General features: G+C 43.1%; 1 protein-coding gene across 5 annotated transcripts in view; it reads right to left on the minus strand.

The window, feature by feature from the left end:
* Positions 1–15,884, minus strand: part of DOCK10 (dedicator of cytokinesis 10) — a 374,360-nt gene that overhangs the window by 34,470 nt on the left and 324,006 nt on the right. For 4 of the 5 annotated variants that reach the window (XM_040428071.1, XM_040428073.1, XM_040428069.1 and 1 more), the window contains exons 44-50: positions 14,419–14,529; positions 13,430–13,645; positions 9,194–9,251; positions 8,882–8,980; positions 7,114–7,220; positions 6,771–6,893; positions 3,205–3,318 (exon numbers count right to left, since the gene is read on the minus strand). In XM_040428071.1, coding sequence (XP_040284005.1) covers positions 3,205–3,318; positions 6,771–6,893; positions 7,114–7,220; positions 8,882–8,980; positions 9,194–9,251; positions 13,430–13,645; positions 14,419–14,529 — 828 coding nt within the window. The remainder of the gene's footprint in view (positions 1–3,204; positions 3,319–6,770; positions 6,894–7,113; positions 7,221–8,881; positions 8,981–9,193; positions 9,252–13,429; positions 13,646–14,418; positions 14,530–15,884) is intronic. The other variant, XM_040428072.1, reaches the window with a different exon arrangement.

Here is a 15,884-nt window from a genome sequence, read left to right on the forward strand (position 1 = left end):
CTAGCACCCCACCCATGCTGTAGAAAAAGCATTTAAAGGGAATCTGTCACCTGCTTTTACCATTTTAAGCTGGCACCATCGCTATGTTAACTAAAGTACCTTATTTCCAGCAGTCTTCTTTTTACTTGATTTCGTTTTGTAGTTTTGATATAAAAGCGCTTTTTATGTTATGCTAATTAGGGTCCAAGGTGCCCAGAGGGGCGTTTTTCTCCCTCTCCGGTGCCCAGTGACGCCCCCCTGCAGTGCCCAGCCCGCCTTAATTTGAATTCCAAGAACGCCTCCTGATCATCAAATAACCTCCCACAGCCCGGCAAACGGTTCCGCCCCTCCCCACGTCATCGTCTACCTTCTAGAAATGCCCCGTCCTTCTTCCTGTCTGCGGCCAGAAAACTCGCGCAGGCGCAATACTGCCAGCGGCCTGCGCCTGCGCGATCATCAACGTCATCAAGGGCAACAGCGCTCAGGTCACATCACTGGGCTCGGCGCATGCCCAGTGAGACTTTTGAGGCTGTTGCCCTCCGGAGTTTGATGACCGCGCAGGTGCAGGCCGCTGGCAGTACTGCGCCTGCGCGAGTTTTCTGGCCGCAGACAGGAAGAAGGACGGGGCATTTCTAGAAGGTAGACTATGACGTGGGGAGGGGGCGGAACCATTTGCCGGGCTGTGGGAGGTTATCTGATGATCAGGAGGCGTTCTTGGAATTCAAATTAAGGCGGGCTGGGCACTGCAGGGGGGCGTCACTGGGCACAGGAGAGGGAAAAAAACGCCCCTCTGGGCACCTTGGGCCCTAATTAGCATAACATAAAAAGCGCTTTTATATCAAAACTACAAAACGAAATCAAGTAAAAAGAAGACTGCTGGAAATAAGGTACTTTAGTCAACATAGCGATGGTGCCAGCTTAAAAATGGTTAAAGCAGGTGACAGATTCCCTTTACCCATATACACATTTACACAAGGGACAGAAACTCCACTTATTTTGTTCTAACTTACTGAAACATGAAAATGGAGAGAAGAGCAGAGGGGAGCATTACTACCCGCTAGTTCAGAGCATCAGTGTGAATCCAGACTGTGAGATCCCCCTAGGGTAATCTTCAGAGCTGACTTATCTTAAATACACCCTGTACAGAATTATTAGGCAAATGAGTATTTTGACCACATCATCCTCTTTATGCATGTTGTCTTACTCCAAGCTGTATAGGCTCGAAAGCCTACTACCAATTAAGCATATTAGGTGATGTGCATCTCTGTAATGAGAAGGGGTGTGGTCTAATGACATCAACACCCTATATCAGGTGTACATAATTATTAGGCAACTTCCTTTCCTTTGGCAAAATGGGTCAAAAGAAGGACTTGACAGGCTCAGAAAAGTCAAAAATAGTGAGATATCTTGCAGAGGGATGCAGCACTCTTAAAATTGCAAAGCTTCTGAAGCGTGATCATCGAACAATCAAGCGTTTCATTCAAAATAGTCAACAGGGTCGCAAGAAGCGTGTGGAAAAACCAAGGCGCAAAATAACTGCCCATAAACTGAGAAAAGTCAAGCGTGCAGCTGCCAAGATGCCACTTGCCACCAGTTTGGCCATATTTCAGAGCTGCAACATCACTGGAGTGCCCAAAAGCACAAGGTGTGCAATACTCAGAGACATGGCCAAGGTAAGAAAGGCTGAAAGATGACCACCACTGAACAAGACACACAAGCTGAAAAGTCAAGACTGGGCCAAGAAATATCTCAAGACTGATTTTTCTAAGGTTTTATGGACTGATGAAATGAGAGTGAGTCTTGATGGGCCAGATGGATGGGCCCGTGGCTGGATTGGTAAAGGGCAGAGAGCTCCAGTCCGACTCAGACGCCAGCAAGGTGGAGGTGGAGTACTGGTTTGGGCTGGTATCATCAAAGATGAGCTTGTGGGGCCTTTTCGGGTTGAGGATGGAGTCAAGCTCAACTCCCAGTCCTACTGCCAGTTTCTGGAAGACACCTTCTTCAAGCAGTGGTACAGGAAGAAGTCTGCATCCTTCAAGAAAAACATGATTTTCATGCAGGACAATGCTCCATCACACGCGTCCAAGTACTCCACAGCGTGGCTGGCAAGAAAGGGTATAAAAGAAGAAAATCTAATGACATGGCCTCCTTGTTCACCTGATCTGAACCCCATTGAGAACCTGTGGTCCATCATCAAATGTGAGATTTACAAGGAGGGAAAACAGTACACCTCTCTGAACAGTGTCTGGGAGGCTGTGGTTGCTGCTGCACGCAACGTTGATGGTGAACAGATCAAAACACTGACAGAATCCATGGATGGCAGGCTTTTGAGTGTCCTTGCAAAGAAAGGTGGCTATATTGGTCACTGATTTGTTTTTGTTTTGTTTTTGAATGTCAGAAATGTATATTTGTGAATGTTGAGATGTTATATTGGTTTCACTGGTAAAAATAAATAATTGAAATGGGTATATATTTGTTTTTTGTTAAGTTGCGTAATAATTATGCACAGTAATAGTCACCTGCACACACAGATATCCCCCTAAAATAGCTAAAACTAAAAACAAACTAAAAACTACTTCCAAAAATATTCAGCTTTGATATTAATGAGTTTTTTGGGTTCATTGAGAACATGGTTGTTGTTTAATAATAAAATTAATCCTCAAAAATACAACTTTCCTAATAATTCTGCACTCCCTGTACATATGTCAGAAGATTGTAAATCCAGATATTAACAGGTTTGTCCTCCACAATGTGTCCTTTATCTGATCTTATTTAATTTCTTACATGGAGTTGATGCTATCAGAATTTTATCTGCGGCTAATTATGATGGATAATATGATACCATTACGAGATTTGCTGAAGCTTTGGCCTTTTCTGCATTGCAATGAATAATAACTGTATTCTTGAACAAAGTAATCAATCTTTTATGTATAATGAGATATATAAATAATTCAAGAACTGTAAAAATGCACTGGCTGTCCGTCTATGAATTCTATGAATATTGCACATGGACTATACTACTGTAATTCCCAGTATATTCTCAGTATATACACTCAAAAGTTTGGCAATGAAACATATGAAGGCTACAATTATTACTTAATAGGCAGTGATTAGCTGTGCATGAAAAATATAGCAATCATATTATTCATGATAATCCAGATCATTGGTCAAATGCATTCAGATCCCTATATTTAAAAAGGAGTGAAGATTTTAGAGCCCGCTTACCTGGCCATAGAAGGCGACTCGATAATAACGCCCAAATAACCTTTTCTCTGCATTTACAACCTCTGCTATCTTGAGGTAAGATCTGTGTATACGATAATACAGCTCTGACAAACGCTGAAATGAGGTGAACATAGGGGAAAATAGATCATTAGTACAATTTTTGAAACTCAACAGACCCATTATAAACAATACTGTCTGTCCGCCACCATTAGTGGCTGTCATGCAACAAGTCCAGCAGAGAACTGTGGCGTCCATTATAACCAGAAGCCCCAACGCAGATGTGAACACAATATTACGATACACTGCATTTTAGAAGTAAAACAAAAACAAATACATTGAAAATGTATACAAATACAAAGACAGTGGGTAGGAGTAGGCAGTAATGGAAAACTCCAACTTTAGTCCTGTACCCACCCCATATTACTTTATCATCCATGCCACTCTATTTTCCTCTCTCTCTCTCTGTGTTCTCTTGGAATCAGGTCTTTATATTACTTTAGACATCCCTAGACTAATCTGTGTCTCCCCACTTACTCAATAGAGTAGGCCACTATCCCTCAAGACAGTAATCTCCAGTCATGATCTCCTACACTATACTGAACTCCACTACTTGCATCATTCCTTATTCCAGTTTATTATGAACCCTAAACTATAGCTACATTTGTATGTTTGTTTATTGTGCTTTTATTTCTTTACTAGCAGAAGGACCCGGCTTCGCTCGGGTATATTTAATCTATTTCATTTAATGTTTGTGTGTGTCGCTAAAAGATATCAACACTATCCACTATAACAGTGACATCTACAGCACCCCGCCCCCAAAACAGTGACCTCCACAGTTCCCCCAGCCCTTAACACTGACCCCCCCCCCCCCACAGTGCCCCGTCCCTTAAAATTGCACAGCAGTCCACCCCCTTCACTTTGACCTTCACAGCAGCCTGCCCCTTTAACAGCGAGTTTCACAGCACACCACCGCATGCTGCGGTATTTTCTCCGGCCAAATACTGTAAAAGAGACAGAACGGAAGACATCCTGATGCATACTGAACGGAATGCTTTCCATTAAGAATGCATTGGGACAAAACTGAAGCGGTTTTTTTTTCAGGTATAGAGCCCCTAGGACGGAACTCAATACCGGAAAACTTTAACGCTAGTGTGAAAGTACCCTAAGACAGCAGCATTGTGCTGTCTGAATGTGAGCTGCAGGGAGAAAGTCACCGTCCCTCCCACTTCTGCAGCTGACAGAAGTTGATTTTTAACTTCATTTTTCAATCCCTGTCGGCTGAGGAGTGGGAGGCGGCGTGGCCTAACCAGATCTGGGGCGTGTCCTTTTGAACAGCTCACTCTAAGACAGCAGCACAGTGCTGTCTGAGTGTGAGCAGCAGGTAGAAAGTCACTGTCCCTCCCACCTCTGCAGCTGACAGAAGTTGATTTTTAACTTCATTTTTTCAATCCCTGTCGGCTGAGGAGTGATATGTGGCATGGTCTAAATTGATCAGGGAGTGTCTTAGCGGACCTGGGGGCGGGGTTTTAAATTTGTCTTTTGAGGGTGGACATATTGTGGCAGGGGGCGTGTCTGGGCTCCTTCTTGCAGGACTGACGCCCCTCTGTGCACCTTACTGAATCATTTGCATACCAAATAAACTGGATTTTCAGAGGATAAAAACATCTATTGCTGGAACAAAGGCACATCTGGAAATAAGGTGCTAAGTGCTATTAGGCCATGGCTTTACTTCAATAGCGATTATCCTGGTGACAGATTTCCTTTTAAGCTCACCTACAGCAGTGAAGATAAATGGCTGGGTTGTTAAGGAAACCTGGAGTAAAACTGTGTATGTGGAGGCTAACGGCCTGCAAGCTTCTATTGGCTGATAAGGGTCATGTGACCAGGCTTCTATTGTCTAATGCATTTTTTGGGAATATCTCAGGAACGGTACGTTCTAGAGAGCTGAGACCTGGTCTAAAACCTTCCTGATGTACCTGTGTGCCAAATTTCATGATTGTAAATGTGACGGTGCGGATTCCTTTAGCGGACATACATACATACACACACACATACACTCAGTTTTATATTTTATATTTTTATTATTTTATCTATTATTTATTACCTTGTATATTTGTGCATTGTAACTGTACTAATAAATCTGGTTTAGCAGTCCTTAACATTATGAGATAATTTTTAAGCGACATATTTGATACTATAGATCTGTTATGATCCATTTTGTAAAGGATCTTATAGGATCTCTGAGTCGTAAGGGATCTGTGTAACTAACAAACTATCGTAAAACAGAGGAATTCTAATTATCATTACTCGCAGACAGTTACAAGCGCAAAATATTAGTATTAAACTTTAATTTGTCAAATGGGCAATATACAAACTCGGCAGGATATTTACACAAGAGTTAAAGGCTATGGACATTTTTGGGGGCAATTTTTTAATCACTACATCTACTAATTTTGGTCAAAAATATATTTCTTTTTTTGTCATTTGGTCTTTATTAAAAAATGTTAACAGTTTTTCCTGTACAGCTTTCATTTTTTGTGAATCTGCAGACTATTGTGTTCCCCTTCTTAGTGAATGTTACAGCAGTGGCGGCTTGCAGCTGCCACTGCCCTGTTAGACTTCCCTGATGGGCTGGACCCACTTTCTTCTCCTGGCTGAAGTTGGCCATCAGGTCCACTCCGTCACCTCTTGCAGGCAATGGCCTGCTTGTTGGTCAGTCTCTCCCCTGTACCCGTAGGGTGAGCATGCCTCCCCGGCTCTTAGTGGGCAAGCATACATTCCCCTATCTTCACCAGCCAATGGCTGGCAACATGTGGAGATTTAAGACACCTTCTCCAGTAGCCAGGTGCCTGAGCAATAAGGTTCATGGCTTCCTAGTTCCCTGACGTTTTTTTGTGTGCCTTTGTACCAACCACTGCGCGTTTCCTGACTTTGACCCTCTGTTGCCTGCTTGACTTGTGCCTGATTTACTGTACTGACTATGTGCTGCCTGCCCTGACCTTGGTTCTGTTCCATGTATTCGCATGACCTCTGCATTCCCAGACCTCAGCCTACTACTGACTATGAGTTTTGCCTCTGTCTTCGGTGTCTCTTGACCTCTGTGAGTCAGCAGCCAACCACATGGAGACTACTCCAAAAGCTAGCAGTCTGGTGCGTTCCCTGCAGCCCTAAGTCAAATCTGTTGGGTGGCCCAGTGGTTCCATACCCACTGCCGTAACAGTGAATCCAAGCAGCTCTGAAGGCTTGGTGTGTAAACCTTATCTGTACTTTGTTACCATTCATAAACACTCATTATAGCTAAATTCTTAACAGTCTGATTTCAGGGATAAGGGCTACGCATTGAGCAATCAAAGCATCTAACTGAGCAGTGGGAAGCAATAGTCTGAATACACTGAAAGTGAAAGCTGTAGAGCAAAATCTGTTGAAATTTTTTTTTTTACCCAAAATGAGTAGAATGGTTAATAAAAAATGTCCCAAAATGGTCCATAGTCCTTAAGATTTTTCAGCTTCTTAGTCATTTAAGTCATTTACATAAGCGACCTGATGGAGGTAAGACACAAAGTTACCTTGAAATCCCTCTGCTTCTCAAATACAGCAATGACTGGCTTGCTGACATCAGCAATCAGCTCATATCGTTCAGATTTCCAGAGGAAGTCAACACATAGGTCCAACTGCTCCACTAAAGTACTCTGCAGGGAAACGAAGACACACAAACATGTCAGCAACCTATTTATCTGTACAGAATTCCCACTAATATCACCCAGTGAGTGTTCAAGAGGAACATTGTGGAGAAGAGCAGTCAAACCATGGCCAAATTGTGCAATTCAATGCATCTTCAGTGTTACTACAATTTACTGCAAATTTGTTGTGTACTGTACATTACATCCTTGTATACGATTCATTGCTTACCTCATTGTAGGGGGTGTCCTGCATCCCTGAGTCTTCTTTCATTGCCCCTTCTTCCTTGATATTTGGAGTGATACTCTGAAAGGCTGGCCATCCCATGGAAAATAAACCTGTCAATAAACCCATTAGTTTTAGTAGTCTCCCTCTCTGTGACTGACAGGGACACGGGTGCATGATGTTTTACACTGATATAGAATTATATGTTTGGCATGGTGCACTTGTCTTGTATGTTCTTCAATAGGACTATTTATAACCTATGCACGAGATAGGTGATAAAAGGTACGATTGCCGGGGCCCTACACCAACTGGACCCCCATCAATCATTAGAACATTAGTCCACAGTCCTTTGTTCCTCCCCACCTACATGAACACAGTGAGGAGGAGACTGAATATAGCAGTGGTTGAGCACACGTACTGTTGCTCCATTCATACCTTGAGGGACTAATACTGTATGTGTGGTGTCGTTGCCCTCTGCAGAACAGACATGAAGGGATTAAGGTGGTCACCACTAACTGTAAATAGCACTAAAAGGGGTAAAGGGGTGGTGCCACTAATATAAATGTATCCTGCCCAACAGATATCACTATTATATTACTTTTCCCAAATACCACCATTTATCAAAACTGTCTTATTCTAAAGTCATTAGCCGACCATTGCACCCTGTGGCAGATCAGTTTCAATTTTCAGTTGCTGTTGGTTAGGTCCTGTATTGTAGCCTTATAATGTAGGTAGTAGGGAGCCTCAAGTAAGAACAAGGGGTGTCGTTAGTGCCACATGTCCTGCTGATGTCAGGACACATCTCACTGCCCTAAGGCATGATAGGACAGCAGTCACATGACAAACCAGGAAGTAGGATTCAAGCATGGGGGATAGGGGGAAACTGCAATTGAGTTATCTTTGGGGGGAAAAAACAATCCAAGGAGGAACAGGAGCTACAGTAATTGATGAAAATACACTTTAAAGTGAAAAGTAGTTTATGGCACAACTCCTTTAAAGATTTTGTGAGAATTTAGGCTGTAGAGAGATTGTCGTACATTCAAATAGGACATATGGAAAAGAGTTGTCATGATGCGGCAACCCCAAATAGTATGACACTGAAGACATTAAAGGGGTTTTACATACAGTATGTTTTATATTTATAACCCATCCTTAAAAGGTCATTAACTCTCAACACCCCTACCAGATCCCCACATTTTCTGAAATAGGTGCCAGAAATCCAGCTCGGTCCACTGTATAGCACATGTGGCCAGTTAGTGCAGTTCTGCCTCCACTACACAGTGGACGAGGCTGGAGCTACTGCAGGGGTGTGGGATGCTGAGCCCCCGCTGATCTGATAGTGATGGTCTGTCCTAAGGATAAGTCATCAATATAAAAGTCCAGGATAATATGTGACTGATGTGTGTGTTTTGTACATCTAATGTTTGGCGTAATACAATTCTTGAGCTGATAATCTATGCCAGGAGCTTCAAAACTGGTTGGCAGACAACCACACATCCAGCTGTGATTAAATAACCAGAATTTTCTATTTAACTGACAAATTAGGATTTTAGTCATGCAGTAAAAATTAGGAGCACTCATGATTATGTACTGTAAAAAAATGATAATATATCCAAACATGCATGTTAGAGTTTTTTCTGTAATCAGCCCATGCATAGCAACATATCTCAGTCATGTATGGTCAATATGCAACAAACCAAAGAAAATCATGCATTCACTGCAAAAAGTTGCCTGACTGAGGCCACCACATGGCATGTAGTGTTAGGGCACTCACTTTTTGCACCGGTGGAGATTAGTAATTGGTTATATTCAGGGCAGTTGTCTTCTTCCAGCAGCATGCTTGGGGTCTTAGTAATTTCACTTTTCCAGTAACCTACAGTATAGCAGTGTCAAAGGAACTTTAGTATAGTGACCATAAGGGAATGTTAGTGCAAGTCATCTTAATGCCTGCAAACGTGGATGTAGAGCTCAGTTATATACGTGGCACATGATTCCACAATGAACAGTGAGGCATCAAGTACCACGTTATTTATTTTGTAAAGTATTACAAGTAAAGGTTTACCTTGTATTCTCAGAGATGCCTTACCTTTCCTTTTTAAATACTCTGCAATTAATGCAGCAATATGGACGTAGCACATGGCCGCCTGAAACGACACAAACACAAGGCAATCATTTTATACTCCGTATAAATTCTTTTTGTCACTGGGGATATCCGACTATTTGTCCCCTGGATAGGTCATTAGCACATGATTGGTGGTGGTTCGACACCTGGGACCCCCGCTGGTCAGCTGCTCCTGTGAGCATCACATCCTTCTCGCTGTTTACCCCAGTGACATCACGACTATCGGACATGTGGCCTAGGCGCAGCTCGGCCCCTTTCACCTGAATGGGGCTACGCCTAGACCAAGTGATGGATGGTTGTGACTTCACTGGCCTAGGGTAAACAGCGAGAAGGATGTGATGCTCACAGGAGCACTGGGCCTTCTCAAACAGCTGATCGGCGGGGGTCCCAGGTGTCGAACCACCACCAATGAAATGCTCCGATGCTCATCTCAGAGGGTCTGAGTGGGGGAAGAAGGGGATATGTCCGCCTCTGAACCTGGACAACTTCTATAACCCAGAAAACCTCTTTAACCGTATTATTAAATCACTGAGTGCAGTGAGTTAAAGGCTGTGTCTCACTTCAGAAAATGGAATTTATCATGTAGACAAAGTTAACAGAAGGCACATACTAATGTATTGTGATTGTCCATGTTGCCTTCTTTGCTGGCTGGATTCATTTTTTCATCACATTCTACACTGCCTGTTTCTGCTAGTTTTCAGAAGTTATAACCACCACTGCAGCACAGATATGAGGTGGCTAGAATGGAAGCTGCGGTGCATCTGTGCCTATGTGAGCTCCCACAGTCCTAGCCACCAGAGAGGCCATGGCTTTTTCCTATAGTGTGCAAGTACGACCTCCGCTGCTGGATTGCAGGGTGGTTGCAACCCCTGGAAACGAGCAGTGTATATTGTGATGGAAAAATGAATCCAGCCACCAAAGGAGGCAATATGGACAATCACATTACATTAGGAAGTGCCTTGTATTCACTTTATCCCCTACGAAGACTGCAAAAGTGGAGACATAACTGGCATAACATTAAAGTCTATTTTCAGAAGTAGCATAGAAGTGAAGGGGGAGAGCAGAGTGTGACCCAGCAAGATGGGGTCCCCATTCTCAAGATAGGTGCAGGTCCCATATCTGTTAGACATTTATGGCTTAGGCTACTTTCACACTGGCGTTTTAGCTTTCTGTTTGTGAGATCCGTTCAGGGCTCTCACAAGCGGTCCAAAACTGATCAGTTCTGCCCTAATGCATTCTGAATGGAAAAGGATCCGCTCAGAATGCATCAGTTTGCCTCCGTTACGTCTCCATTCCGCTTTGGAGGTGGACACCAAAACGCTGGTGTCCGTCTGACGAAACTGAGCCAAACGGATCCGTCCTGACCCACAATGCAAGTCAATGGGGACGGATCCGTCCTGACCCACAATGCAAGTCAATGGGGACGGATCCGTTTTCTATGACACAATAGAAAACGGTTCCGTCCTCTATTGACTTTTAATGGTGTTCAAGACGGATCCGCCTTAGCTATGTTAAAGATAATACAAACGGATCCGTTCTGAACGGATGCAGACGGTTTTATTATCTGAACGGATCAGTCTGTGCAGATCCATGACGGATCCGCACCAAACGCGAGTGTGAATGTAGCCTAACCTTTGGATATGCAATAAACGCTCAGATGGGAACCTTTAAAAGCTATATTATTTGTCTATATTACAGATGTACATCAGAATGAACAAAAAAAAAACAATACTAAAAACTTACTGTAAATTACATCTTAAACAAGCAACAGCTAAATACCATACAGTAGCCAATTCAGTTTTTGGTGTTTTTTATTGTTCTTGTCAAAAGAGAGATTGTGATACTGCTAGTTAGCCGGTAAGGAGTGCCAAACATCATCCATTAAGTGGCCTGAAAGGCTCGCTCATCTATTGTTATAATGAGATACTTCACCCAAACGTATGATTCCCCTATTCATGTATAATAGAGGACATGATAATAGCAAAATTGGCTTATTTATCTAAACCAGTAAGGTATATCCACTCGTGGCACATTTGTTGAAAAAATGTCTGACTATCCCATTCATCGGAATAGAAGAGAAGAGGGCGAGCAGCGCACATAGGAAGGACCGCTGGATAATTTTGCATTGTAGAGGTTACAGAGGCTCACCTGATGGAGTTGCACTAGGAGCGCAACAACAGAATTGGCATGTAGCATTATGCTGCAGATGTGAAAGCTGCCAGGCTTCACCCTCCAAGCATGGCGTGCAAGGTCGGGAACTGATGAGAAGAAGAGCAGGCATCGGCGGTGGAGCAACCAGGTAAGTCCAAGACGTTGATTCATTAAATGATATACTTTATTATGATATTTTCAGAATAAAGAATATCACAATAAAGTAATAAAGTACATCATTTAATGAATTAACGTCTTGGACTTACCTGGTTGCTCTGCCGCCGATCCCTGCTCTTCTCTTCAGTTCATCTGAATAGGGCTTTCAGAAATCCATGCCCAACACCTCCCTTCAATATATGGAACAGATTTTTACAACAAATCTGCCTCTTGTCAACATACTTTTACAATGTAATCATGGGATGTGGTCATATTTCATTTTTTGGGCACGACATTTGCAAAATGCTGGAGTTTTATGAAAAAAATACCATTTGACTGCACAGTAATCTTGTCTTCCAAACAGGATGCTACGGGACATACTTTCAGTCCATGTTGCTCCAGAAGACTTTCCAATTTACTTATATTATAAAAATTCTGCACCCTTTATGATACATGCAGATTCACTGGCCAATGCCTGATCTAAACAGCACATCCATGGCTCATACATGGCCACTTACATTCAATCGGTCTTAGGGCTGTATTTGTACAGCACTAATGTATGGTTGAGAACTATATGGGCCTGCAGAGGAGACCTTGATTGATCATGAAATGCATTGACCTATGACATCAGAAGCATATAAAGGTACAAGTAGATGCAGTAGAGCCCCATCCACCTCAAGCCATAATACAGCCATATGTATAGTTCAGTTTCCATCCAGCCTAAAGGACCACATCCAGCCTAAAGGACCACATCACAAGATTAAACCCTTTAAAGGAAGTAAAAAATAATTACATTGTGACTGTGCACATTTGCAGAAACTAATAGAAATAAAAATAAATCACCCTCAGGGATTGAGTCACATATTCCATATTCTTTGCAGCAAAATGAAAATTTAATCTTGGAAGCCAACATCTTTGTATTCTGCTTAACCAAAACCATCTGCTTGAAGTCTTTAGCACAGAGATTCAGTGCAGATTCTGTGCGGTGTCTAGACCATGGCTTATTCCAGCATTAACATTTCATTTTTATTTTCAGGTTTTCCTCTTTATGTATTTGAAAACTGAAGAAGTGCTCAAGAAGTATGTGGTTAAGCCATGGATGTCAGTGCAAAAGAAGATGGTTAAGCCATGGATGTCAGTGCAAAAGAAGAATGCAATGTCATGAAGATTAAACCAGTTATCCATAAACTTATAAAGCTTCGGTGCTTGTTTTCCAACCTCAAAACAGACAAATAATAATGATACCATTCACATAAAAACACATGAAGGCAGTATACCCCCCAGTTTGGCCTTGTGCACATATCAGAGCCTGAACACTAGTACACAGAGTGCTTACATCTGTAGGAGGGAGCTGTAGGCACTTTGGTGCCTCAGTACAGCACCATATTAGAGGGGTTTTCTGGGAGTACAATATTGATGACCTAATCTGAGGACAGGTCATCAATATTATATCAGAGGGGGGTCTGACTCCTGGCATCCCCACCAATGAGCTGTTTGAAGATGATGCAGTGCTCCAGGGAGCAATGAGGCATCTTCTCAAGTGATTTCACATTCATTAGTCAAATGGCCTATGTGCAACTTAGCAAATGGGCCTGGGCTGCAATTCCAAACACAGCTGCTATCCAGTGTGTGGCGCTGTGCTTGGTATGACAGCAGTATCGGATCCATCACACAACTGATGCCAACAGCACCCGACAGAGTCTACTGACTTATAATGAGGTCCATGGTGGTGCCTATTGTTTTGATCCGAAAAGTAGCACTGCTATTCCTTACATCATATGTGACAGAACTACCAAACTAGGCTTTGAACTGAGCCTCTGATAGTAACGTGAACTCAAACTCACTGAAACACTACACTATTGAAAACAGTATGGATGACAAGGCTTTATTTACCTCAGATAAGTCCCCATTTCTAGCATGGATTTTGGCCATGCTCTCCAGCCAAGTTCTACGTAGCTCAGGAGTGCTGGCATATGAGTTTGCCAAGCTGTACTGAAGGTCCACCAACATCTCTGGATCTTTCTCATGCTCCTTCATCTGTGCTGTTGCCATTAATACTGTCCTGATCCTCTTGGTTAGATCCTTCACTTCCGCTGGAAATAGTGTATTCTTTGGAAAAGAAAGTAGAGTAGATTTACTAATACTGTCTAAAAGTACGACTGTAAATGTAGCCTTAAACTGTGCCAGATTTAGTGGCTGATGCTGGATGATAGATCTTTTTCATATTTAGACTGTCTAGTCTAAGTTTACACCACCTATAAATTGGCTTAGTTTTACTCCAAAAATGTGGCAAAATTATATATCTGGGTGGTTTCATTTCAAAATTTAAACCAGACATCATATAGTACATGACAACCTCTCTCTAACAATGCTAGAACCAGCCCTGTACCTCACATGGGTCTGGAGATCTTCCCCTTCATTGCTCTGCTTATTGCTTATTTCAAGCTGGCAGATCAGGGGGTGTGTCTTTTCTACTGCAGCTCAGGTGGGGTGTCTTTTCTACTGCAGATCAGGGGGTGTGTCTTTTCTACTGCAGATCAGGGGGTGTGTCTTTTCTACTGCAGCTCAGGGGGTGTGTCTTTTCTAGTGCAGATCAGGAGGTGTGTCTTTTCTACTGCAGCTCAGGGGGTGTGTCTTTTCTACTGCAGCTGGTGGAAGTTGAAGGATGGAACTGAGCATGTGTGTCCACCTCAGTGATGTGGACAGAGAAATTAGAAAAAGAGCAAACAGCAGGAGGTGCTATACAGGTACATTTCAGTGAATAACTCACTGGCAATACAGAATTTCGTGCAATTACAATAGTATCCAGATCCAGGCGCTGGTTTGAAAATTGTAGAATATTTTTTTCGTAGGACTACCCTTTTAATTATTTAACCAATTACCTTCATCTGTTTGTCTCCATTAGCAAAGTTGTTGATAATTGCCAGGGAATGCTGAAATCGTGAACCACCAATGCCTGCGTCAGCAATCAATTGACTTACTGCTTTAATTAGCTGGTAATAGAGACAAAAACTGATGATATACTGTGCAACTGCATTCCTTATCAGTGTCTATTTCACATTACTATAAATCCTACTGGCAGAACTACATTCAGTATATGTATGATGTGATCAAAGACTTTCACTATACGATGCAGATAGTTGCAGTTTGCATACTTCTTGTACATCAATCTGGAGTTCCTGTTAATACTGTAGTGGGAAACTACCATTGTAAAACCATGTGGTTCTATACTTATGACACAATGCTAAAGGTTCAGGGCTTAAAATACATAAGGCTCATTTGGCCGACAGGTATCTCATACCTCCCAACCGTCCCGGATCCGGCGGGACAGACCCGGATTTCAGTGGCTGTCCCGCTGTCGCGGTACGAGGGACCTATGTCCCGCTTTCTGGCAGCTGTCCCTGCGTCCATAGGAAGCAGAGACAGTTGCCATAATGAAGCTGAGAGCCAGCATCGGCTCCCTGCGTCATCATTCCTCCCCCCTGCCGGGTCTCTCCACACCTGTTGTCTGTGCGGGGCGGGGCCAGCAGGCAGTTAGCCTTGGCTCCGCCTCCTTCACATGCTAGAGCAGCCGATGTCCTGCTACTGCCAGGAACAAGGTAAGTATGTGGTGTTTATTTTTTTTTACTTTCTGTGAGGGGCACAATGTGGGCATATTACAAGGGGGCACAATGTGGGCATATTACAAGGGGGCACAATGTGGGCATATTACCGGGGGCACAATGTGGGCATATTTCCGGGGGCACAATGTGGGCATATTACTGGGGGCACAATGTGGGCATATTACTGGGGGCACAGCTGGTCATATTACTGGGGGCACAGCTGGGCATATTACTGGGGACATATTACTGGGGGCACAGCTGTGCATATTACTAGGGGTACAATGTGGGCATATTACTGTGGGCACAGCTGGGCATAATACTGGGGGCATATTACTGGGGGCACATAACTGGGCATATTACTTGGGGCACAGCTGGGCATAATTCTGTGAAGTAGGCACAATGTGGGCATAAATACTGTGCGGTAGCATGAAGGGGGAATAATTACTATGTGAGGCATTAAGGGGACTGGGTGGGATTAGGTGTATAGTTATGTTTCGGGCGGAGTTGGCCTAGTGCGTAAAAACATTGCTGCGGCGCACAATGTGTCCCTGTTTGTTTGTTTACAAAGTTGGGAGGTATGGTATCTCTCATGATGCCCCCATAACGCCTCATGCACATGACCATACTTTTGATCCGTGTACAATCTGCATTTTTTGCGGAACACACACAGTCCTATTCATTTCTATGGGTCAGTAAAAAATGGACAGCACACGGATCTCATGTGTGTGCTGTCTGCATCCCTGTGG

The sequence above is a fragment of the Bufo bufo genome, chromosome 4 (assembly GCF_905171765.1).
Source record: "Bufo bufo chromosome 4, aBufBuf1.1, whole genome shotgun sequence".
NCBI lineage: Eukaryota > Metazoa > Chordata > Amphibia > Anura > Bufonidae > Bufo > Bufo bufo.